This window comes from Anolis carolinensis, chromosome 5 (assembly GCF_035594765.1).
Source record: "Anolis carolinensis isolate JA03-04 chromosome 5, rAnoCar3.1.pri, whole genome shotgun sequence".
Taxonomy (NCBI): Eukaryota; Metazoa; Chordata; class Lepidosauria; order Squamata; family Dactyloidae; genus Anolis; species Anolis carolinensis.
Window position 1 is genome coordinate 135,759,530 of NC_085845.1, and position 27,784 is coordinate 135,787,313.

Below are 27,784 nucleotides of genomic sequence, written 5' to 3' on the forward strand. Positions count from 1 at the left end.
GAAAGGATTCCTTGGGTGGTGGTTTGTAGTGTTTGGGGAGGACATTGGCAGGGGTTGGGCTACATGTTCATGGTGCTCACTGTAACCTCAATGTCAGTGCAAAGTATTGACTTGCTGGCTTGTGAGCAGTGGAAAGTGTAGCCTGTTTGTGGAGGCCAGAGGCTGTCTGTGTGAGCGGACATGCGTGCCACATACGCACATACGGGTTTTCACTTTTATTATGGATTTAGATTAGATAGATTAGATTTAGATTTGCAGTATTTATATTCCGCCCTTCTCATCCCGAAGGGGACTCAGGGCGGATCACAATGTGCACATATAATGGCAAACATTCAATGCCATATAAACATAGAGACAGAGATGCAGAGGCAATTTAACATTCTCCAGATTCCAGCTTCCTGGGAGTATGCTCGATTCCGGCCACCAGGGGATCAGCTGCCTCATCATCCACTGTGGCATCGTGATGAATATTTCCTCATTCCAAACGGGAGCTGGACGGGTTTTATGGTGTTGTAAATTAGTTAAATTTGCCTCCCCACAGAGCGGTACCTAAGTTCCTACTTGATAGATACAACTATCTTTCGGTTGCTTAGGACAACAACGAGCAGGGGCTATTTTTTATTTTAATTGTCGGGTGCTCACCCCGACACGGGCTGACCTCGAACTCACAACATCTTGGTCAGAGTGATTTATTGCAGCTGGCTACTTAACCAGCTGTGCCACAGCCCGGCCCCCCAATGGGCACAAATGTCTTACCAGTTCTTGGTCCACTGGAAAAGAAATATGGCTAATTCTCTAAATTGGATAATTTAAAAAGCACTGCCATACATCACATCAGCATGGCCCCTGATGGTTTAAATCTGGTAAGTGAGCCATCGAGAGCCATTGGTTCTGAATCTGCAAATTCCACCATCAGCAGATTGCCCATATAATTAAATGATGGCGGCATGAACACAGACATGTGAAAGCATGCATGTTTGCACTGTCGCTATTTAATATTTATGATAATCCATATTTTTTCATTTCCGTGTGAGGTCTCAAAACTAAATAGGGCCCATTGTAACCCTCAAACGGACCCCTTTTTGAAGAATGTCATAACCTCTTGTTGAGGCTTGGAAAGGCATGGTGGAAAAACAAAATATTTTGCTGCTTCCTATTCAGTTACAAAGTCATTACAAGGCTTGAGAGAAGGGGGGTTCCTGCTGACTTTCTGCTAAGAGCTAGAGCAGAAGTGGAAGAAGCAAACCCCTGTATAGTCACCCTGACACATTTAAGACCTGGCAAGGCTCAAAGATGATGACAGTCTCCCAGATGTTCTTCTTGAGCCACTTGTTCATTTTCCTGCATTGATGGACAGTCTATCCTGCATACTCTCCTATATAAAGGAGGGGCCTTTCCCATCACCTATATTGACTGTAGGTTCAAGGGCTGGATCAGTCTGCTTCTCTGCATACAATGAAGGGGGCAGAATGGCATTTTGTCCTTTGCCTCGGTCGGCAAAGTGTTTTGTACCAGTCCTGCAAAGCTTTCTAAAATTTGTGAAGCCATGGTTATGCGTGGCATAATGCATGGCAGTGGTGAGAACTGCACAGAGATTTCATAGCCTGTTCAGCTGCCAGGGGTTCACCAGCTTAGAAAGCAATTAAATTTCAACCTAGAACTGGATGCCAAATAAGCTCTAAAATGAAGCCAGTTCCAAGAAACATGTTTTGAAAATCAATTTCTATTAAACAAAGAATGGCTGTTTTTCTTTGGAACCACTGCCCCCTTGTGGGTCCTCAAAACCTGTTTAGACTTTTGCTACCTTGAATATAACAGTAGGTCTCTAAAATATGCAATCCACTTATTGCTAAATCAAACAAGAAAAGAATGAAAAAAGTGTACCACTTTTCTTTAACATTTGCTGCTACACACTGAACAATTCTTCTCACTGGACTGAGATACACATAACTGATTGGAGACTAGTGGAATAAATACGTAAAAAGAAAATATGTTAAAAGCAGTTTTCAGAGTGGTTAGGTTTTTGTTTTCATCCTAATTTTTTAGAAATATGAAGAGATCATGGTTTTAAATTTTTTATCATATTATTTACAACTGATTTCATCTGGTACATAGACACATAAAAAGGCATCCCATAATCATATTTTTGGATATTGATATTAACAATTAGATAAACATATATAATGCATAAATTTACAATTCTCGTTACTGTATTTTATCCTTTTATACATTCTATTTAATAAACTCCCCATTGTCATTCCAGGATAACTAAATGAAGATTAGAAAGCATCCTTAACTATATACTTTTTTTAATCTGACACTTTCCTTTATATTGTCAACTCTCCAAATTTCAAGCAGAAATATAAATATTTTTTTTTTCAAATACAATAAAAATGATGTCCAATTATTCTGGAAGTTCTGTATAGATTTGTCTTTCAACAAACAAGAGAGTTTATTCATCTCTGTCAACTGAAAACTAATAATCCCTGAAGGATTTTTTTCTAATTTCAATTTTTTGCATACATAATGTGAGCAGTTGTTATTGTATTATGGGGGGGGAAAACCTGTCTTTTTCCTATACTTCTATCAGCTAAACCCAGTAAAAATTCAGAGATCATGATCTTGAAGTTGTGGACAATACAATGTTGATCCAAGTTCCCAAAACCAAGGGATGGAGAGTTTCCTTAAGCACAAGAGCTTCCCTTGGGTGGCTTTGGAAAGCGTCAGCCTCAGTTCTTTATCTCTAAGTGGGAGTAACTGCACTCCAGGCGCCTGTGAAGATGTATAATGAAATGATTTGTGATATATTTTACTCAATTTAAGTGCTGTTTGGACTTTATGAACTGCCATCCAGAGATTAGTCTGCCCACCTAATGGGATATTCACACATCCTTTTTATTGCATGCTAATAACAAGGAGAGAGAAAAGAATGGGCATCAATATAAGGCCAGCAGGGGAAACAAATATTTATCACTAAGAAGGTAACAGATGGTGATGGGAGTAATTGAGGGCCAAACTGGACATTACATGAAGTTCTGTGGTTGAAGCTGTCTGTACCTTTTTAAAAAAAAGCAGACATGAGTGAAGCAGGGGAAATGTGATTTGGATTTGAGACAGGAAAAGGGGGGGTATCTGTGCCCCTATGGCAAATCTGCAATGCAGATCATCTGCTAAAGCAGATGTTAAGTCTAAGGCAGAAAACATTCAGACTACTACAGGCCAGGTTGTTTTTGCTCTTCCATTCAAATAGCAGCTGGGGATGGTGGGATTTGCTTAGATAAATTGACGCTCTGTGGTCCCAACTCTGCTAATGATTTTTGAAAATGGTGTTGGAATCTCCAGTTACAGAAATATCATGTTCACATTCAGTTTGACTGTGAAACAATTAGCTAAGGAGATAGACAAACAGCAAGCTAGATGTAGTAGGATAAATATATACGCTCCTAAGGAGCCCCAGTGGCGAAGTGTGTTAAAGCACTGAGCTGCTGAACTTGCAGACCGAAAGGTCCCAGGTTCAAACCCCGGGAGTGGCGGGAGCAGCCGCTGTTAGCTCCAGCTTCTGCCAACCTAGCAGTTCGAAAACACGCCAATGTGAGTAGGTCAATAGGTACCACTCTGGCGGGAAGGTAATGGCGCTCCATGCAGTCATGCCGGCCACATGACCTTGGAGGTGTCTACGGACAACGCCAGCTCTTCGGCTTAAAAATGGAGATGAGCACCAACCCCCAGAGTCAGACATGACTGGACTTAACGTCAGGGGAAACCTTTACCTTTTTAAAGGAACTCCAGTCGGAACTATTCTTCTTCAGTCGCACAGTCGTTTCCATCTCTTCATGACCACATTAGCATAGTGGGGGTTTTTTGGGATTTTTTTGCCCAAATATTTTTGAACCATTGTTGGATACAGAGCTTGTGGATATGGACAGCCAGTTATATATGTGTTAGATTTTTATGAAAGTGGCAATTGACTTCTTAATTACATGCAACACAAGGGTTTATCTGATAATATATTTTTAAATATATCTTTGCATTTAGTTTCCCGAGAGGTCAAATATCATGTGTGTTGCTAAAGTGAGACTATAAGCCAAAAAGCAAGCAGTCTAGTTTTCTGATCCAAGATTTTTGAGGGGTTTTCACCTGGTAGTTTGAGTTTATCAGACAGATTGAAAAATTTGGAGCATTGTGTTCTTGTTCCTTTTTAAAATATATATACCCACTAGTACTGTCTCCTACTACTGAATAATACAATTTTAAGTCCTTAAAGGAAATAATTAACCTTGACACCAACACCTAGTTAGAAAATGTATCCAATTTTGGATAATTTTTGCTCAGTGTGTTTTTTATTCCTTTGCCAGTGCTTCAGTAATACAGTATAATATTCTGTTCTCATTTTAATGGACATCTAATTATTGGTCAGGGCTTGAATTGTATAATAATAGCTGCCACTGGGGTACTGCAAGGGATAATTCTCCGCAAATACAGATGTTTCTGTTTATCTGTGCCTAAATAGCAATTTTAGTTTAGACAATGTAATGTTCATTTCAGCAGATGCTGAGTGTAGTTTACTTTGCTGTGTAAGAAATGACTTCATATATTTTTGCATATGGAAAATCTCTCCAATTATTTTTATTCCCTCACTTCATCTTACCCTATTCACCAAGGTCCCTTAATTCCTCTGGGTAGCATTTTATGGACTAGTGGAAAGCTGGTTGGGAGGACAGGTTACATTTTGCTTACACTTAGCTCAGTTGCACATATCTTAACTGGAATCCAGCTTGTGTGAGAACTGGTCTGAGATTCTTTATGAAAAGGAGAAAACCCTCTTTATATCCATATGACACATTCTTAGCATCTGGATTTTTGTTTGTATGTTCATTTAAAACATCAACCTGAGACCTTCTCTTGTTTGGACATTGTAATTCCATGTCGAAATGTAGAAGAAGACTCACAAAATAAGGAGACAGGGAGAGGGAGAAAAGTAAATAAATCCAGGAATATCTTTAATCCTGAGCTTTTGTGGATATCAGTCCATTTCTTCAGATGCAATACAATGAGATATTAAAACCTCAGGTTTTAAAACATATTTATACAGTTGTTGGAGTGGGATAGAATGTAGTAGGATCCAGAAAGCTTTCCTCCTCCTCCTCTCTGTAGTGCTGCAACAAACTAACACAGCTACTTCTTTGAAAACTTTTCCAAAAGATGACCTGAATAATAAAAGACAGCTGCTCACCAGATGTTTTTGGATTACAATGCCTAGCACTTTAATCTTGTGATGCATGTACAGCCCCAAATCCACTCTCACCTAACAGCATAAGAGTAACACAGATGATAAGAGATTTGTTTTTTTTCCAAGTGAAATATAAATTTATATATATATACGTACGTACAAATAGAGACATACAATCTTGATATTCCACATTTACATTACCTGTAGTTCTCCCCGATCCCGCCACCTCCCCGTTCTCGCCCATAAACTTATTCTTACATAATGTAAGGGTACAGAAATACTATATATATTTATATCCCCTCTCTCCCTCCCCCCCCTCCCCCCTGAGAACAGTTTACTATTTACCGTACTAATTATAGTTGTTCAATCATAAGGATAATCTTATTTAATTCCTTGTATTTGTCTTTCCCCTTTATCCTGGAGATAAGGCCCTTCCATTTTGCCTCCCAGGTCATCTTGGTTTGGCCAAACTTATAGTAGCTTTTCCTTTCGCTAATATAATCTTGAAGTAGATAATCGGCTAAATATTTATACCACGTTTTTATATCCCATTTTTTTTGGTCCTTCCATCCTAGGGCAACTGAGGCTTTGATTGCATCTAACATATGTTTTATTATTTCCTCCCATTCTTTAAGTTCCCCATTGCCTTCTAATTTTTGAACAAAAAATTGTGTTTTATTCCATTCTATTTTCGTCCCCAATAGCTCTTTCATTTCCTTCTTAATTATATTCTAGAATCTTTGAATTTTTTCGCATTCCCACCACATATGGGTATAGGTTCCAATTTTCCCGCAATTATGCCAGCATTGTTTTGGGTGGGTTTCGGTTATATAAGCCAATTGTATAGGAGTTCTGTACCATTTTGTAAGTATCTTCAGTTGCATTTCCTTAATCTTTAAATATTTTATTTTATTAATTGATTTTATCCATTTTTCTATTTCTCTCTGATAAGAGATTTGTGACATGAATCACCAGGAGTGAGAACAGTGGTCCTGCATCTGGCTATGGCAGAAAGCAAACTCCTAATTGTATTGAGGCTTGATCCTAGTCTCAGTAAACCAGGGTCAAAAGCCTGCATAGGTACAATATGTGTTACAGTAGCATGGCCTACTACAGTAGTCTTCAGTCATCGATTCTTATATATTACTGAATTAAAATACCCAGTCTGATCATTGGCTGTGCTGGCTGCCACTTCTGGGGATTAAAATCCAAAACAACAACAAAAAAAATTGGAGGCAGGAAGGATCACTTTTTTCTTTTTGGATTTGACTTGTGCTTCATCACCACTTCCATAGGTTGTGTACAAAATGGATCAGGAGGCTCAAAAGTGCATGTACTGTAGAGACTGATGACACTTCATAAGCACATTGATGTTTTTGCACATGTGCATTCCTCCTACGTAATTCTTCTTCTATTTTTATATATACTTTGTATGTTAAAATTAAAGTCAGAGACCAAAAGGAACAAGTAAGACTAGATATGAATGTTTACAAGTATTCAAAAGCAAGCAAACATAGGACATATTTCACCAACACATATCCTAAGCTTAGAGTAAACAAATCACATAATCCCCTTTCAACACTGCTTAAGCACCCAGCTAACCTAAAGGACACATTTTATATTGATGGCATGTGAAGGCTAAATAAAGGGAATCGTAGCTGGGAAATCAATAATTCTGTCTTTGTGTTGATATAGTATGGAGACAAGAGGAACTTGAGCGGATCAACGAGACTTTTACTGGAGCTGAACGGAAGGCAGCTCTCTGTGGACTTTTAGAAAAAGAAGCCCAGCTGATTGCTTCCATTGGGAGGCACAAGATAAATGCCGATGAAGAAAACCAGCAAAAAGCAATCCTGTCCTTTTTGGAAAAGGTCAGTGAGATAATTTCTAGCTGAACACTTAACGTATCAAGAGTTCAAAAACCCGAATTAACATTTACAAACTAGCAGCAGTCTGAAGAAAAGCACAGTAATTAACTTGGCCAGTTGAAGATATGATTTATGGGCAGTAGGCATGTGTAGCAGTAAAATTGACTCATTAGGTGTAGTTATTAAAAGCTTTTATAGATGCCCATAAAATTTGATGGGTACTGCTTTTCACCTAAGAACTAAGAAAATACCACTTATATCTTAATTTACTCAATTATGTCACCTTATTGAAGATGATGAGTATCGTGCACCATGCAACCCTCAGTTAATACTACATTAGAAGCACAAGTGGTTAAATATATTACAGTTGTCTCATTTATACTTCACTGAATTTACAGTCATAAGAAAATTAGCATAGAGAGTCTTTCTTATTAATTTCCGTTATATATGATCAGGCAACACTTTGGAAAATGTGGGATAATCCAGGTTTTGTCGAAGGATATTAAGGAAGAATTTCATGTTTAAAAAAGTTTATGCTTGTCTAAAATCATTAATCAAAACTAACCATAACCTCAGTCCTACTCCCTTCAGATATAGGGAGAAAGGTGGACAGGCAATTCATTACATCCAAAGTTTGCTTCATGTTTATGGCATTATTATTATTGAAAATTGCAACAGGCAAGGCAGTTCAAGTACTCTTGTCTTATTTATTTATTTATTTACAGCATTTATATTCCGCCCTTCTCACCCCAAAGGCGACTCAGGGCGGATCACATTACACATATAGGCAAACATTCAATGCCTTTTAACATAGAACAAAGACAAACAAACATAGGCTCTGAGGGGCCTCGAACTCATGACCTCCTGGTCAGAGTGATTCATTGCAGTTAATTGCAGCTGGCTTGCTCTCCCACCTGCACCACAGCCACAGCACAGTCTTATCTTGATGTATCCAATAGCCCACTCATTTGGATGCCCTGTTGCATCATCTCTGCTGAGAGAATCTTGAATGTTCAGGGCATGGGGAAGAATAGTTCATCGGATACTTCAAGGTGAGGATGCTGGAAAGTTTCATCTTGCTACAAAGGGCCTGACAACAGTGACATGTTTGGAGCAATAGCAGCATGACACAGAATGGAATGTCCTATGGAGTTTTCATCTTGTGTCTTCCTGGGTGAATACGGGGCATTACATCTCCTGATCTAGGTGACTGTTACTCTGCTGTATACTCTACAAATCTATTGCCAGGAACTCATCAGATTTTTTGATTGTGCTTCCAAAATCACAGATCAAGGTACCACTACTAATCTCTAAAGTGGCTTATCTGAATTCATGGGAGAGGTGTTGAAGGACTGTTTCACCATTGATACTGTGCAATAATAATAGTAATAATAATACTAATTTTAGTATCACCTGCCTCTCCTCGTAGCTTGAGGTGAGGCACAACATAGTTGAAAATAAATCATAAAACATTATGTAAACGATATAATAAAATGCATTGCTATGAAATACATACATTAAAATACACAGAACAAAGATGAAAATACAGTAAACACAGGATATCAGTTTAAAATATATAAAAATACGAATATAAAAATACGAATGTATCTGGCCGTTCAAAAAAGGCTATGTATATGAGCTCTGTATTGATTTAGTTTAAGAACCATGATTGGTGGATTTCATTTTCTGTGAAAATTGTTGTTGTGCCCCCAAGTCATTTCCAACATACAGCAGCTCTTAAGGATTTTCTGCGGTTGAGAGTGTGTAACTCATTTGAGGCCCTTCTGCACAGCCATATAACCCAGAATATCAAGGCAGATAATCCACAATATCTGCTTTGAACTGGATTATTTGAGTCCATATCGCCATATAATCCAGGTTAATGTGGATTTTATATAACTGTGTGGAAGGGGCCTCAGAAATCACCCAGTTGGATTCCGTGGCTAGGAGAATGAACCCTGGCCTTCAAACTTGTAGTCCAACACTTAAAACCACTGCACCAAAACGAGCCTTCATGATTTTCTACCAAGGCAAAGCTCGTTGTGCTATCATATGTTCCAAAGAGCAGTAAGATCTGTTTAAAATGCTCTGTTCTTGAGGTGGGAATCATTTGGATGTTGCTCTTGTTGGGCTGCAAATCCCTGCATCCCATGCCATTAGGTATCCTGCCCAGGCCTTCTGGGAGTTATATCTCAACAACATCTGGAGTAGCAGATGAGCTGCATCCCTGCTCTATTCAGTCTGTATAACAGAGTGCTTATTTGTATGTTTATACTTCCTGTCCTCTTTATTATGGTCTTCTAATTGGAAACTGGAGTGAATTTTCACTGTTGAGTTGAAGTCTTACTGTAGTGATAGGAGTTGGAGTGCAGAAGTAAGAGACAGTTAATTAATCACTGCATTGGATTAAAATGAAACAATCCTAAGAATAGCTCAGTGGATAAGAAGAATTTACCGGCTTATTAGCATAAACAGAAAAGGGTGTTAAGAATGAGAAATTCTTATTATGTTTTCCAAGATAAATATGTTTGGTTTATTTACCCGCCAGCAGATGTCACTAGCAGCCACCAATGTAGCAGAAATACATAAATATCCAAGCATGGAAATTTTCAAATGCACAGCAATACTTGATACGCTTATGCTTAATGTCATAAATGAATTTAGGGTGGTTCAGGAAATGTGTAGATAAGGAAATGCATATTGAAGAAAGAAACGTGGACCAGAGTGTCAGGCACATGGATCAGTGCCAGGAAACTTGTTTATCCCCATTGATATGCTGGCTTGCTTGTATGTAGTCATCTTTGAAAGTGTAGGAAGTCATTAAGGTCTTCTTGCAACATGTAGAGGTTTTCTTGGAAAACCTGGTTGCATGTGCTATTTCTCTATACTGAGTGGGCATATGATGTAGGCCTGGACATTGTAGATTGATCATATAAATTATGATAGCCCCATGTACAATCCAGTCCCAATGATGGGTGATGAATTGTACATTTAGAATCGGAGTAGTGGATTAAAGCCTTGTAACTTGAAGGTTGGGTTGCTGACCTGAAGGCTGCCAGATTCGAATCCCACCCGGGGAGAGCGCGGATGAGCTCCCTCTATCTGCTCCAGCTCCATGCGGGGACATGAGAGAAGCCTCCCCCAAGGATGGTAATAACATCAAAACATCCAGGCGTCCCCTGGGCAACGTCCTCACAGACGGCCAATTCTCTCACACTAGAAGTGACTTGCAGTTTCTCAAGTCGCTCCTGACACACACAAAAAAAAAAGATCCTGGCTGGTTGCCCAGTCTTCACTGGGAGAACAAAGGGCTGATATTCTCCTTTAATAACCTCAAAGCTAAGCAGCTTGATCATATATGTATTTATGAGAGATGGCGTTACCAGGATGTTCTCCTAATAAGTGAATAGAATTATGAACAATGACAGGAGTAAAAAAAACAAGGACAAATGAAGTAGATTTTGGGAATCCGAAATATAAAACAAGGGAGGGATTGCGAACTAGCTTGTTTTCATAGAAAGAAGTGAAGAGGAGTGAAGCTAAACATGATTTTCATGCATGGGGCCAGTAAAAAAAGCAGTGTCTTCCATATTTACTACTTTGTACTAGGTACTAAAACCTGCAGTTTCTTTTGTATTAAGCAGGGGATCACAAGTAGAAAAGTTAATGTCTGATATCAACATCAATGTAGAAATATGGTAGGTAAAATAAAAAGCAGAAAAGTTTCAGTTTTCAGAATATTTTCCCCCTCTGACTACAACTTCAGCTTTTTATACCAAAATCTTATAGATAGTGCAATTTTGAAATAATAGACATAGGAGATGCTGAATTACATCTACACAGAAATGCCTTGCTACCTCTTGCTGCTTTCACCATCTAAATCCCTTTATTGAAGTTGCTATTTTTCCTGTGGGAGAAAATGTGCATTTAAATGTAGGCCAGACAGTATTGTTATAGGTGGATTTATACTTGGTTGGTGAACTCTGAAAGGATTTAAACATAAAGGCTGAGGACGAAAAGTTGAAGAAGTCAAATATATTTAGTCTCAGGAAGAGAAAATAGAGATGACAACCATTTTCAAATATCTGAAGGGCTGCCATATAGATAATGGAGCAAATTTGCTTTCTTTTATTCCAGAGAATAAGAATTGAATCAGTGGATTCAACCTAGAAGGAAAAAGATATATAGTGAATATTGGACTTTATTGGTGGGGAAAATATCCCAATCAGCAGTAGAAGACTGACTTGGAAGATGGTCTATTTTTCTTCATTAGAAGACGCTGGATGCTTGCGTGATTGCTATAGCAGTAAATTTCTTCCATCACCAGCCAGGGACCCCAAAACTTTTAAGATTAGGGAGTTGGAGGAAAACTGGCATACAGATAATTGTAAAGATTGTTTATCTATATAAACATTTTTATGAATAGTAAAATACAATGCAATCAAATTAATAACCACAACAAGTATGACAGTGATCAATGTGATGATGATGATGATGATGATTATTATTATTATTATTATTATTATTAAAGAAATGTATGCCCTGCCGTTCCCCCACTTAAGGGCCCAAGGTGGCTTACAGAGGATAAAACATGCATAAATAAAAGATAAAACATTTATAACCAAATATTAGTAGTTGCTGTCACATGTCCTAAAATATACATTAAACTATAATAAAACATTAAAACTTTTAAACCACCCCTAAATACAACATGTAGCTCAGGTTCTTCCTCTACTTTGTAAGTCCTGAGTTCAGTCAAAGGTTTCCTTAAAAAGATAGGTTTTAAGACTGATTCTAAACTCCAGCAGAGAGGGCAATGCTCCAATTTCCCCTGGGAAGGCATTCCAAAGGAAGGATGCCACACCCGAAAAGGATGCCTCCCGGAAATCTTTAACCCGAGCAAATCACGGAACTTAGTCGACACCAGCCTTTCCCTGCTAGATCTGAGAGTTCTTACTGGCATGTTTTGTGGGACCTGCTGTCGCAAGTAGTCTGGGCCAATGCCGTGAAGGTCAAAACTAATTGGTAGCCAGTGAAGCTGCTTCAGGAGTGGAGTAGTATGTTCTCTTACATCCGCTTGCTTTAGCAGTCTGACTGCAGATCTTTGAACAAATTGAAGTTTCTAAACCGTTTTCAAAGGCAGTCCAACGTAGAGCGCATTACAGTAGTCCAGGTGGGATGTAATCAAAGCGTGTACCACCGTGGCCTAGTCAGATTTTTCCAGGAACTGTGGCAGTTGGTGCAACAGTTTAAGTTGTGCAAAGGCAATCCTGGTAACCTCCATCACCGAGGCTTCCAGGTTTAAGGAGGAATCCAGAATCACCCCCAACCTGAGCTTTCATGGGGAGTGTATTCCTGGATCCATCCTACATGAGACCAGTAGTACTTCTGTCATATCTGGATTGAGTTTTTGGTAGAGAGTGTCCACTCATTCTTTGGACTAGATCGCTTTCAGGTTCCTTTTGGAGTTAATTGCAGTTGAGATCTTTCCTACATTGCCATATTCCCTGAATAAAATTCTCATCTGCTTGGAGAAATGGTCAATTGGGTTACTAAGGTAAAATATTAATTCAATATGTTCCTTTTGTGGATGTTTTGCTTCCTAAATGTCTGTTTTTCCCTAAATTGCCTATTTTTTCCTTGTGTCCCAAATATCTCCCCCAATGTGTGTTGTATTTTTACTCTGATACTCTGTTCTGCTTTTATGTGCTGGCAACTGAATGCAGTTTACAATAGACTTGCTCTCTGAAGCAATTTAGATAACAGGATTATTGCAATTTCCATGTTGCTGCCAGCAAACTAGAAGGCAGAAGTGAGCTGGCAAAAGAAACTGGAAGACTCAACATTTCTTTTATCCATTTTGAGCACATATAAAGAGGCCTCGAAATAGAATTATAATGTGGATAAAAGTAATTTTGCTGAGGAACATGCTTTTCGTTGGCAGAGAACATATTTGATTTAATAAATCATTGTACACTCATAATAAACCGTGAAAATGTTTATTATGAAACAGTTGTTGTGAAACTGTTAAATTTATCTAATCAAAAGATCATCCTAAAATTATCATATATTTTAACAATGAAGAATTTGTAGAATTATAAGAGTTAGAAAGGACTACAAGGACTATGCAGACCAATCCCCAGCCATGGAGGAATACACAACTAAATAACTCCTAATATATGGCAATTTATCCTCTGTTTATGGACCTCCAAAGAAGGAAAATTCACCATCCAACCACATTGAAGAATTTTAAACATCTTATTAATTTATTTGCATCATTTAAGTTTTTAATATACATTTGGTAGAATTAAAGGCAAACAGAACTGTAGAGTTCAGCTTGAATATTGGGATTTTGAGTGCACTACTTGGACAAGCAGAGTTACCTTCTGGCCACTGTACAACCTCTCTGAATCTGAGATATAAAATAATTTATTTTATATTGGCTGTTCTTTTTTTTCAAGATGAACTGTGACAGCAAATAGGTACTTTCTCACTTGAGTAAATTAAAACTGATTGTTCAGACATAGTAGTGCAAGCATTAGCTGTAAACAATAGTTACCCTGACTGTCATAATATTACTTTATAGTGTAAGCCTAACAATACTTTAGGAAGGATTTGTTTTATCATGTATGCATGGGAAAACAAATTAATAAAAGCTTAGTTATGCTACAGCAACAATCCTTTGGTTCCCTCTCCCTGCTTTTCTCCGAATTTGTTGGCTCTGATTGAAAGACTTAGAACTTCATTATTTGGACAAACCTGTTTCCTGTCAGTTTTTTTAAAAGTCAAGTTTGGCTCCAACTCGTCAGTTCCAATTATCAGTGCTGCATTCAATTATAGCACTAAACCTGCTAAATTCCCAATTATAAATTTCCACTTGCTTTTATTTCTTGTTTTGCGTGCTTACATAACTTGAAAAAAATAGATGGTTCTTTATACTCTGCATATTTCTGTTTCCATGAGAAAACTGGCTAGGAATGCAAGTTTTGTCCAGAACCAAGCGAAGTTGGGAGTATTGTTCCTGAGGCTGTGAATGGCATGTGGCTTTGTTTTTGTTTTTTTAAATATTGGAATTGGCGGGTGGGATGTGTACATAGGGAGAGCAGGGGAGATCATTTGGGAGTGTGAAATTGATGAGAGAAAGCTCTTGAACAAATCTGCACTGTCTGAGGCTTATTGAGCAGGCAAAGGAAGGAGAGGGAAATATTGCCACAAGCCACAGCAGGATTGGATAGGATATTTCTTGCCATCCCTTCAGCCTTGTTTGCTGGTTCAGACCAACCTAAATCTTTCCTGGAAGGTGAAGGCGAGCCCAGGGCTAAGGGTTTAGTCAAACAGACAAGAGGCTTTTTAAAAGTTAGTATTGCTATATTTGATTGTTTAAAAATACATGCGTGAGGAGACCATCACTTTGATCCTGCAGTTTAATCTAGCGCTTGTGCCACCAGTTTTCTCATTGGACTTCATCAGATGCAGTGCGGAAAGTGCAGGTGGGGTGGGTCATCTTCTTAGCAAAAACGTGTCATCCCCTTCCTATTTAAAAGACATTGCTTTGTTTTTCAAATCCCACCAGATGCTTTATGTTCCCCAACCATCTCCCATCCTGCCTAGTGTTCTGAACCATCACATGAGCGAATGCTGTCCCTGCCCACTCTGTATTCTTACCTTGCTGCCTTCCATTATACCAGTGTTATTATAAACCACTATGCCACAGACCCTTCCTCCCATGCCTGTTAACACTCCTTTCATAGTTTAAATTATAAGTTTAGGTACCAATGTGATATGAATACTTATAAAGGTACAGTGATACCTTGAGTTAAGAGTTTAATTCATTCAGTCACCAAGCTCTTAATTCAAATTGCTCTTACCTCAAAGTGAATTTTCCTATTGAAATGCTATTAATCCGTTCTGGCTCCCCCCCCCCCCCATTTTTGTTGTGTGCTTTTAAATAGCCCCAGTGGTGAAGTGGGTTAAAGCACTGAGCTGCTGAACTTGCAGACCGAAAGGTCCCAACCCCGGAAGGGGCGTGAGCGGCCGCTGTTAGCTCCAGCTTCTGCCAACCTAGCAGTTCGAAAACATGCCAATGTGAGTAGATCAATAGGTACTGCTCCGGCGGGAAGGTAACGGTGCTCCATGCAGTCATGTTGGCCACATGGCCTTGGAGGTGTCTATGGACAACGCCGGCTCTTCGGCTTAGAAATGGAGATGAGCACCAACCCCCAGAGTCAGACATGACTGGATTTATCGTCAGGGGAAACCTTTATCTTTTTTACCTTTAAATAAGAAATGTACTTTATAAATAATAAATAATGTATATGTGCACATTCACATGGAACAGTAAAAAGGAAAGATCAATTTTAAAATGGTGAAAGCACAAAGTTGTGGCAAGGAAGCACAAATCACAAAGTGAAGAGGCAGAAGTATCATTTTCTTCATATTGTACTCAAGCCAGCCTCCCTCCCTCTCTTGCTCCCTCTTTCCCCTTCTCTCTTCATAAAGCCAAAGATACCAGGAATAAAAACCACAAAAAATTAACTAGCCCAAAGTTCCTCAAAGAGGACAAGAGCAAAGTGGATAGCTATCTCCCAAAGCGGACAAGAACAAAGCAGACACCAATCTCCCAAAGTGGACAAGAGCACAAGGCACAGAGGCATGAGGCACGGAGGCTGCTCCCTTGAAGCCCTAAAGCCCTGTACTCTGGCACTGGTGCTCCATCTGGCACTAGCTCTTAACGCAAAATGCTGCTTTTATGTTAAAGTGAATCTCAGGCCAAGTGACAGTTCTTAACTCAAAATGCTCTGTATCACAACTCAACTGACTTTTACAGTTAATATAAAATGCAAAATGTTTTCCTATTGTTGCAGGTTTGTTGGGATTAGCAATATCTGTAGTTCTTTTGCTAGCTTTTTCAAAAAGTATTCAATTCTGGAAAGAATTACTGAGTTATTCCTGATTAAATTTTAAGGGTTGTACTTTGGTCATGAGAGTCAGAAGAGTGGTTTGAGTGTTGGACTCTGACTCTTGAGACCAGGGTTTGAATCTTCACTTAACTATGGAAACCCACTGGATGACATTGTGTAACACACATTCTCTCAGTCTCAAAGGAGAACGATGACAAACCTCCTCTGAAGAAATCCTGTCAAGAAAACCCTGTGATAGGTTTACATAAGTTGAAAATGATTTGAAGGCACACAGCAACAACTGTATTCATCAGTTATTCTGTCTATTTTACTTAAGTGATTTAAAATGTTTTTAAAGTGTGCAGCTCCCAAAAAATGGAAAGCGTTTGATGGCAAAATCACAGAGATGGACACCCAATTCACACTGCGTGCCAGGGAACTGCTTGAGATCTATCGCAGCATTAGTATGAAAGACCTTCCTGAAGATGAGCGTATTGATGTGCTGCTAACATTGAAGCATACAGTGAAGGTAAGTTTCTCTCAAACTGTTACAAAAACCCTATTGAGATCAGCAAGTATTGAAAGGACCAAAAAGGTATCTGTATTCAAGTGTCTGCGTTAGCATGATGCAGTATATACTGATTCTTTACATTGTTGAAGAAATTAATACTGCTTTCCATAGCACATCTGAGATTTACTTGTGTAAATGCGTGCTATATGATGGTAGGCTTGGACAACCAGAATGTAATTTTCTTTTATTTCCTTGTTTTAGAACTGAACATGAGAAATAACTATCCATACATTAGCAATTGTTTGAGTAGCATTTTACAACTACATTGCAGGTTGGAAAACCCCGATATTGATAAGGACTTTGATGTGGAGGACAACTGTTTCAACAGCAGTCCTTTCTTTTCTCAATGCTTGTTGTTTTCATTGGGAGAAAAAAGACTGTATTTTTCGAAAGAACACTCTTTTGTTTGTAAAATATCCATGGAATAGATCTGTTTTGGACCAGCAGACAACAATTTTAAAATAAAAATCAGTAAATAAACTTCTGTAAGGCGATGGTATAAGCATGTGTACCTGTCTCTGAAAGACAGCATATAACCATGGGTAGTTTCACTGAACAGCAATGATAGATTGCTGTATGCCTTTTCTGAACATAATATAAAGTCATATTCCATACAACTAAGACTTAAAATGCTTCAGGCCATTGTATACTACTGTAATTGACAATCAGGGTAAGAAATTACGTGCCTGTGTTTTGCTTGCCTTTACAGGAACATGAATGCAAACTCACCCATGAAATAGTGGAATTAATTGACAGAGAAGTAGATCTCATGATGAGGAAAGTGAAGGAATATAATTTGCAAGGACTCAGACAAAGGATATGTACATTATTTCTTCAGTACATTAAAACACCATTTTTTAACCCAGAGGTTGCTAGACTTCTTAAGGTATTTCTATTACATGTATTAATTCTTTATAACAATGTAAGCTGTAAGTAAGTAAAATACCTCACTTTGACTAGTCCATAGGCAATTGAATTGATGGATAACAAAAGAATTAAGATCCTCCCTATTAATCACTCCCTATACATGTGATGCTCCAAGGATATACATGTGAAAACAGCAAAATTCCACAAGATTTTTGAGCAGGTTATGGGGTATTTATGAAGAAAATATAAGGAATCTAAAGTCAAAAGTATCCAATCCACAGTATTTCTGATTCCTTTATATGATATTGAAAGCTGGACAGTGAAGGAAGCTAACAGAAAAATAATCTATTTGCAATTTGATGTTGGAGAAGAATTCTATAGATAGCATGCACTGCCAAACGACAAACAAATGGTCCCAAGAGCAAATGAAACCTGATATCTCCCTAGAAGCCAAAATGACTAAGCTCAGACTGTCTATTTTGAATAATAACTTGAGATAATATGACTCATTAGCAAAAAAAAAAATGATATAGTAATGGGTAAAGCAGAAGGCAGTAGGAAAGGGGAATACTGTACTGCATTATGGGTGGATATGCTCAAAGAAGCCACAACCTGGAGTTTGCAGACCTAGCAGGGCTTTCATAATAGAATATCTTGAAGGTGTTTCAATCATAGGGTCACTATAAGTCAAAGTTGATTTAATGATCATTAACAACAAAAAGATATTGGTTCTCTGAGGAGAACAAAGGATACTAACTGGCATCTATCAAATAGGCAAAGAGATTACCATAAACATCCCATTGATAGGGCTTCCTTCATTCTAGATATGTACAGAGTTACAAACATCTGATGTACAAATGAATCAGAAATCCCAGCCAGCTTACCAGTAACTAACAAATGGGGGTAAGACAACAGGAAGTGAGAGAAATCTATCCATAAGAAGGAAAATATACTCCTGGAAGAATTATCATGGGGAAAAGGTGTCTCCACTGAAGCTTTATCACCAATCCTTGTTTCCACAACAAGCCAATATTCTATCCAAAGCGCTCGCTCCCCCCCCTCTCTTTCTATACACACACACACACACACACACACACATATATACATACACACAAACAACAGTTATTGCAAATTAAAGACGAATGAAGTAGCAAATGTGAAGTATGCTGAACCTGTCATAAATGCTTGTGCTATTTGCTACTTAGCTGTATACTGTTTCATTTGTTGTTTGTGTTCCTACTAAAAAGGTAATGATGAACATTGGAAAAGTAATGCCTTGTTGAAATTACTGATGGTCATTTTTCTATTGCACTGATATGTCACATTTGAGAGGGTTATGACATCAGGTGGAATAATCATGACAACCAATAACCTTAGGGTGACATGGGCTCTGATAACCAATATTCCTATAGTGCAGTGGTTTCCAACCTTTGGACCTCCAGGTGTTTTGGATTTCAGCTCCCAAAATTGCTAACAGGTGGTAAGTTGGCTGGGATTTTTGAGAGTTGAAATCCAAAATACCTGGAGGCCCAAAGGCTGGGAACCACTGCTATAGTGATGAATTTAGATTGAAGGCAGTTTTTTTTTCCCGGCATTAATATTTTAATTGGACATGCTATCTAATTTATACTTTTATCTGTCTTTCTTTGTCAGGATACTTGTATCTGCAGGGAAATGCTACAGAAATAGCTGTGTTTAGAATATATCATATTTTGTGGATGCCAAATCTCAGAAATCCTACTTTAAAAATTTCAGGGAGCGTCAGCGTTTCAGCCAATAAATCACAGCATTAACATGTGAAACAAACCGGAATATTTGCAGCTAAGGCTGAATCTACACTGCTATATAATTTAGTTTCAGAATGCAGATTAACTACATTGAACCCAATTATATGAGTCTACACTGCTATGTAATCCAATTCAATGCCATTAATTCTGCATTCTGAAACGGGATTATATGGCAGTGTAAATCCAGCCTGAGTGACCAAGAAATGTGAATGCATTCAATCACATTAAAAGGAAGGTCTCTTCCTTATGCTATGAGATAGTTCTCTGACTTAGTTCTGTTTATACTATCTGAGTAACACAGTTAAGCCACTAGTATTGGTGTTATTCTTAAAATATAGTTTAAGGGAATGTGTATACCTATTGAACTTGTATTCACGTACCAACTTGGAAAATATGTCCATAATACTGTACAATGTGTGGAAACAGATTGCATTTCACAGATCACATGCTGCGCTTCAACAGAATATTTTGTAGATATGTATTTCTTCAGTTATCAAAGGTCACTATGTATACAGTTATCAGCAAAAATTTAGAACAGATTGAATGAGTTTTTAATTGAGGCTGGGTTTAAAGTTGACATTGAAATCCTGACTATTGTAAGCCTGACTATTGGGCTTTTAACAGTTTTATCTTTCTGACATTTAGTTTAAAAAATCAGTCATCAGTGGTTTTCTTCAAGGCCCTCAAATATTAGAACATTGCATGTTCTCTAGCTGTAATATAGCTTTGTCTTTCATTACCTAGATACCTTGGTATGGTCAAATGTACAGCTGGCCCTTTTTCTTGTCTCAGTACATTGCTTGTTGCTTTCAGAGGAAATAAATCTTTAAGTCCAGTTGAATATATTACATACCAAGTTTAGTTTTCTTCCCTGGAAACTGGATGGCCATTGCTGGTGGATATATATCTTTGGATGAATGAAAGTATGGAAATATTTAATATATAATCCCATAATAACATTTCTGTTTTTCCTTGCAGGTCCCTCCTGATCCAATGAAGCTTTATCACAACATCCATTTTTGCCTTGGTTGCAAAAGATACCTACCTTCTACTGATTTTGCAATATCTGCTAGTTCACAAACCGTTGGCCGGTGTCGTTTGTGTTGCAAGCTGGATAATCAGGCTCGCAAGAGGGAAGCCTTTTTGAAATATAAGCGTATGCTTTTGAGGCTCCGAGATGCTGAAGTGAAATATAATGATAATGCTAAGATTGCTTTCATAATACAGGTAAGCAGACAACAGTTTTAATAGCATTCCATGGCAGTACCTAGTAGACTATGAAAGATTTGATAAAAGGCTCATTTTGGGATATGCTTGAAAGGAGGAGAGTTTGTTAGAATTTAAATAAACATCATAGTGGGGCACTTCCTGCTCAATCTTTTATACTGCACCTTTTGTATCCGTAGATATATATTACTTCATATGTAGATTTACTTAGGCTTAAATATAAAAGGCCTTCACAAAGTCCTACTGTGCTACTTCTGAGTGGCTTGTGCTGATTTGCCTTCTCCTTTACAATGGAGCCCGCCAGCTCCTATCCCACGATGGTGGATGCTTCCCCTCATGGGATGGAGATGTGGATGAGTCAGGCAATGCGGGGCATGGGGCATTGGGTTCCCCATGCCCCTGCATGGGCACTGTTGGAATTGCCTTAATCTGTAGCAATTCTGGCAGCATTTGTGAAGAGGTCCTTAGCATAATATTACAACATGGTATGAAAAATGGCAGATTCTACAAGATAGCGAGGCTTTGATTACAATCCTGGTAATAAACTATGGGTCTGGCATCTGCCTAAGTTCAAAGTGGCTAGTCAACAGAAGGATCATTACACAGTCCAACCAAAAAAGAATGTTTCTTGGTGTCTTGTTTTTTAATCCGGTTTCTAGGGTTATTTGGGGTGCTGATTCAGAAAATAGCATTGCATAGACTGCATCAGCTTTAGTTTCTTAAATATGGTTATGATTTTCTATGGATGAGCAGATGAAGTGTGATAGATGGCATATTGAAAACTAGAGCTGATGGGAGAAACTTGTGCCATTTTTGGAATCAGCAGATCAAATATATTCAGAAACAGGACTAACATTCGAGGCATCCAAATGTGTGTTGGCCAGTATTACTGGCCAAAGTACACATTCAATGACATGGAATACATGTCGTCTTCATCAGCAGAGGGCTGCCTGTGCTTCAATATCCATCCCCACCAACAGAATATGATGTATCTGTCCCAAGCCTTTCTTTTATTCAAATTTAGATAGGCCTGGAATACCTTATACTCCAGAAAGTGGCAACAAAATAGGTTGCATTCCTACAAGATACACTATATACTCATAAGTCTAGACATTTTAGTAAATAAAATTCAACACAAAGAACCTGGGTCAACTTATCCATAAGTTAATGTGAGTACTGTGCCTTAATTCTTGTGGGAAATGGAATCATCGGCTTCTCTGAGTGAGTGGTAAAAAGCAAGAGCTTAGTTCATCAAAGAAGAACCTGAAGAAGTACTTCCCCCTCTGTTATTTCTGCCATGAGCCACTTCTGACCTTTTTCAATAGTGAAGTGGTGGCCAAAGGTGACTAGCCTCCTGAAGATCCATTGACTCTTTGCGTTCGCTGCAGAACAATCCTCAACTTATCCATGGATCATATCAAAATCCATAATTTTGGCCCCAAATTCTTCCTTAGATTTATACATGAGATTGATTTATACATTAGTATATATGGTAATTAATAAAACGCTTCCTACAAGAAGCAATTAACTAGTCAGAGAAATGTCATGTCCTATCTTTTTTTTTTAAAAAAAAAATCTAACATGGATTTAGTGTCCTCTAGAAGCAAGAAAATGTTCTAGCAGCAAGTTGATAATCAGATGTTCTGCCAAGAGAAGATGCCAAATTTCTATCTGCAGAATTATCCTAAAATAAATGTTTTCAAGCTTGCATTTTAGCCACATGTATCTTGGATTATAATTAAACTGATTGTGTGTTATCACTGCAGAGAGGAAGATTAGGTTCTTAAGTTGCATTTAAATCTCTGATTAAAAGTCCAGAAGGCCATATGTGTTTTTATTCTAATATCCTTTCAAAGTGTGGGCTAAATACAATTATTACAGAGTGATTTTTTTAAAAAGCATTACTAATTCTGTTTTCCTTGACTTGAATTTTTTCATTTGCAGATACAAGACCTGCACTACATGATTGAACATTTCTGGGGTTCTCAGTCAGCTCTTAGTGCTGCTGATGATCTCTATGATCTGGTCATGGTCCGGTGGGATAAGTATCTGGAATGGTCTCCCTGGAACTGCATCCTCCTCCGAAATATAGAAGCTGAAGCCCATCTCAGACTGAACAGTTTAGAAAAGGTACAGCTGTTGATGAAATACCGAATGTTAAAGTTCAAAATAAATTCTGCTCCGTTTTATACTTCTGTAGCCAATTGAAACAGAATACTTCCATGTGGTCTTTAGTATTTTAAAGACTTTTCCTTCCTCTCTTGACATTTGCTTTATTTCCAGTCTGTGTGCATCTTCATAACATGAGGGATGGGAGATAAGAATGTTTATCCTCTTAAATGTCTAATTTGTAACCTTTGCCACATCCACAGAATATTTTGCTCATTTCCATTCCACTACTACTTGACCTAGTAATCTCTAATCACAGCATTCTTCTGGAAAGTTGCCTTTTAAAGAGTGCTGCGAGACCATTGTTTGCTTGAAAGCCTCTCCCCTGGTTCAGAATCTTATGTGAATCCAATGCTCACATAACGTATTAGGCTTTTCCCCTTCCCTACATACCTAGGGTGCATCTATACCGTAGAATTAATACAGTTTGACACCACTTTAACTGCCATGGTTCAATGCTATGGAATCATTGGATTTGTAGTTTGGTGAGGCACCAGAACTCTTTGGCAGAAGAAGCTAAAGACATTGTAGAGCTACAACTCTCATGATTCACTGGCATTGTGTTGTGGCAGTTAAAGTGGCATCAAACAGCATTGATTCTACAGTGTAGATGCACCCTTAGAAGTAGTCTTAAAAGGGAGATGAAACATATTTTTATTAACTGCACACTGGGCTCAACCAGACTAGCCAAATATTAGAGGACATATGCCCAAGTGGCATTTCTCTTGCTCTGCTGTATTTCCTAGTAATTGCCACCAATTTCCACAACTTTTTATTTCACTTTGTAGTTGAACTACAAAGTGAAATAAACTACTGAAAAGTCCCAGGTTCAAATCCCGGGAGCGGAATGAGCGCCCGCTGTTGGCCCCAGCTCCTGCCAACCTAGCAGTTCGAAAATATGCAAATATGAGTAGATAAATAGGTACCGCTCTGGCAGGAAGGTAACGGCACTTCATGCAGTCATGCCGGCCACATGACCTTGGAGTTGTCTACGGACAACGCCTGCTCTTTGGCTTAAAAATGGAGATGAGCACCAACCCCCAGAGTCGGTCACGACTGGACTTAATGTCAGGGGAAAACCTTTACCTTTACCTAGTTGAACTACACTTTTTCTGATCCTTATACGTTGTAAATTCTACATTCACAAATGCAGCTATTGATATAGTTTATGTTATTTGATTCTTGGGCAACATTCAGGAAGGTCGGCTGGAGGGTTAAAGCTTTGCGCACATGACAGTTTTTGTGTTCCAGTGTAAAACTGTTAGTCACACGTGTCAGAAAAAAACCTGGGAGTTTTTCTATAGTGTTGGAAGAGTTAACTCAGGGTTTCTCAAAGTGTGCTCCATGGAGCCTTTGGGGCTCTGCGAAGCATAAGGATGGGGTCCGTGCTTCCCTCCTCCTCCTCCTTCCCACCTCGCCTCCAAGCTTTCCTTCCTCTTTCCTGCTCCTCCCCCTCCCCATGCCCCCTTGCCGCCAAAAGTTAAACTGCTGAGCTGCAGAACTTGCTGATTGAATCCAGGGAGCAGGTGAGTTCCCTCTGTTAGGCCCAGCTTCTGCCAACCTAACAGTTCGAAAACACACAAATGTGAGTAGATCAATAGGTACCACTCCAGCAGGAAGGTAATGGCACTCCATCAGTCATGCCAGCCACGCAACCTCTACAGACAACGCCGGCTCTTCGGCTTAGAAATGGAGATGAGCACCAACCCCCAGTGTCAGACACGACTAGACTTAATGTCAGGGAAACCTTTACCATATCTATATATATAAAAGAGTGATGGCATCAGGGCAGCGGACAAAACAACAAAACTACAGGCTCCCCAACTTCAAAATTTGACAACACAACCCATTAACCACGGCTCTAGGTTGATACAACAAAAAGAAAAGAAAAATAAAGTCCTAATTAGAGGGAAAGGAATAATTGTTTTTATCCAATTGCTGCCAGTTAGAGGGCTAAGCTCTGCCCACTTGGTCTCCTAGCAACCTACTTAGTCCAGGGGACAGGCACAGTTAGGCCTTAGGCCTCTTCCACACTGCCTATAAGATACAGATTATCTGATTTTAACTGGATTATATGGCAGTGTAGACTCAAGGCCCTTCCACACAGCTATATTACCCATTTAGAATCTTATATTATCTGCTTTGAACTGGATTATCTTGAGTCCACACTGCCAGTTATTCACTTCAGTGTGCATTTTATACGGCTGTGTAGAAGGGGCAGTTCTAGGCAGATAATATAAGATTACAAATATACAGTAGAGTCTCACTAATCCAACATAAACAGTGTCCTCTATCCTCACCACTTTCACAGTACACAAACAACCAAATGATACTAAACATAAAGACAACCATACAACAGACATTCAATACCACCACTACCTCAACAATTTCTCACCAACACCACCAGACAACGCCACAGCACCGCGTGGCCGGGCACAGCTAGTATATATATGTAATATACACATACATACACATTTCTTAGGACTCCACATGAAACTTTTGCTTCCAAAAGGGCTAAAAAGTTTGAGAACCCCTGAGTTAGCAAGTGCAACTCTGTATCCAGAAAGACAAGGGGAAGATATTACAGTTGGGGAGTAAATGTGCATCATCTTTGATTTCAAGATAATTTAAAGTTATACTTCTGCACTGGGCTTCATTTTCCCCTTGACCAATATATCTCCAGGGAAATATCTCTTTTCTCAAGAGAAGGAAAACGAGAAAGCGAGAGATGTTAAAAATATATCTAGAATACTAGCACTAATTCTATGAGCTGCTTATAGAGGCATTGCTGTGTTCAACCTGCACTCCTTTTCCCCACTTTATCTTCAAATGTGTTTCCACTTTGCAATCTTCAAATATCCTCCTTCGGTCTCTCTCCTAGTTTCTCCTTACAATTTTTTAAAATTCCTTTTTTCCCTTGAAGTATTGGTGCTAAAGTAGTAGATTTTGGTGGTGTTATATTTTTTTCTTAGAATTAGATCACTCATACCCCCAGTCATTCCCCATGTGAACTAAGGCTTGATTTACACTGTTTTACACGACTGAACAACCATGGATCAGTTCTATGGAATCCTGAGGTTTGTAGTTTGGTTTGATACCAGCATTCTTTGGCAGAGAAAGCCGAAGACATTGTAAAACTACAACGTGTATTATTCCATAACTTTCAGCCATGGCAGGTCAAGTGGTGTCAAACAACATTAATTCTAGAGTATAGATGAATCCTGAGAAATTGGTGGAAACCGACCAAGTAGTAGAAGATCTGTGTTTTTTTTTTCTATAGTGGGAAGAATTTTGGAAGAAACAAATGCAGAAATGGCACCATTAGAGTTTGTCACTTTGTAATTATAATATACATCTGAAATACTTAAAATTGTCAAGAGGCAGAGAGGGAGTAACAGAAGGAAATTACATGAGGATTGTAGCACATCTGGGGGCTGGACATCCCCAGCTGCAATATTTTGCAACCTACATAAAAAGCAAGGTACCCCCCCCCCCCCCCGGCAAGTGAGCCCGATTATAATCTGTTGATTTTTTAAAATCAGGAGAACCTTTGGACAGGTAAGTGGCACAAAACACCCAAAAACAGTATTAAATGGTTCAGCCCAAATAATCACAAATCACCAATCTGGACTTGCCCACTGATGACCTAATCCATCAAATCTATACTCAAGATGTTAATTTGAAAGGAAATATGCCTTCTAGTAACAGTAAATTGACAGTGCAACTTCACTTAACTATTTTACTACCTTGTACCTGTTAACATCTGCATCGGCTTATTGTGAACATTTGTGTAATTCTGTTTCAATGAATTATACAGGGATACCTTGTTGAAATACAAAAGAAATAATTGTTTTGTACTGGACTTTTAAAAATCATAACTCATTAGAATTCAATGTTTGGAAAATTACAGACAGCCGATCAAAAGAGACTTAATGCTCTAATTGTATTTCATTTACTAATGCTGCCTTCCCCTCCTCTCCTTTTTCAGTCTTATGAGCCATCGTTTATTCACAGGATAAGGCACAAACATATGCTTGCAAGGAACTATTTCTCCCAGTTTCCAGAGCTGGCAGCTAATCTGCATAAAGATGACAAACCAGCCATCGCAGAAGATCTTTTAGTAACAAAGCCTTTAACATCTGGGCCATCAAAGTAATGCATTCTAGATATTGAAGCATTTTCACGGATTTATTACTCGAATAACAAATCTGGCATCGAGATAAATATTCATGTTATCTGTTTTAGTTATCTGTAATCGTTTGATTGTCTACTAACAAACACAAAACTGTTTTAAGATTATACATTGATCACCAAATTGCTATTGTTATGCTGTTCTTTTCTCTGAAAATTAAACCTATTTGTAATCCAATCTCAATTTTTCTTTTGAAAAAACCAAACTTTTAAGAATGTGTTTTTGTAGGAAAAGAATTACGTATTCTTTTTCCTGGAATCCATCTATTTTTAAGTTAGACTTTCTATGAGATACCTAGGCCTTGCTGAAAATAAAATCTAGATTACTGTATATGACAACAGTCATTAATAGAATGAAGGAAGGGGTATGATGAACTCCTTTATTAAAAGGGAGTGTGTTTGGGGATTGGGGAGGTTACTACTAAAATGTAAATTTATTTTCACTTTCCCCTTTACAATCATCATGCCGATCACTACCACAGCTCAGAAAATAGGTAGTACACAAACTGAAAATAATGTTTATTTAATAAAATTCAAATATTTATTTTAAACATTTTCCATGACTTTCTGTTATACAGGTTGTCCTCAAGTTACAAACAACGTGAGGTCTGTATATTTGTTCTTAAGTTGAGTTAGTTTGTAAGTCAGAACAGGTACATTTTAAACTGTAACTCCAGCCATATATATATATATAGGTTTTGGATAATGTAGGGAAAGGTTGCGGTAACATCCCTTTGATGTTTGTTTTGCTGTCTGTGCCCCTGTTCAGAAGATTTCACCTCCCTTTCTGTCCCTGTGATAATTGGATTTTGATTTGCAGTTTCATTTTGTAATCTGGAAATAAGACTTTAGAATCGCCAGATGCTTAGAAAATGCACACTGTTATACTGTAGTTCTTTCCCTATCTAAAGCCACAGACCAATTATCCTTGCCTTCCCATGTATCACTTAAAATCTAGGATAAATTATGTATAC

The 27,784-nt window shown here is 38.3% G+C and overlaps 1 protein-coding gene across 3 annotated transcripts in view; it reads left to right on the forward strand.

Moving 5' to 3' along the window:
* The window catches only part of iqub (IQ motif and ubiquitin domain containing), a 47,314-nt gene extending 19,953 nt beyond the window's left edge, over positions 1-27,361 (forward strand). For all 3 annotated transcript variants that reach the window (XM_008111237.3, XM_003221325.4, XM_062982335.1), the window contains exons 8-13: positions 6,926-7,101; positions 16,357-16,527; positions 17,279-17,455; positions 20,202-20,450; positions 22,395-22,580; positions 26,608-27,361. In XM_008111237.3, coding sequence (XP_008109444.1) covers positions 6,926-7,101; positions 16,357-16,527; positions 17,279-17,455; positions 20,202-20,450; positions 22,395-22,580; positions 26,608-26,775 — 1,127 coding nt within the window. In that variant the 3' untranslated portion in view covers positions 26,776-27,361. The remainder of the gene's footprint in view (positions 1-6,925; positions 7,102-16,356; positions 16,528-17,278; positions 17,456-20,201; positions 20,451-22,394; positions 22,581-26,607) is intronic.
* Positions 27,362-27,784: the final 423 nt, after the last annotated feature.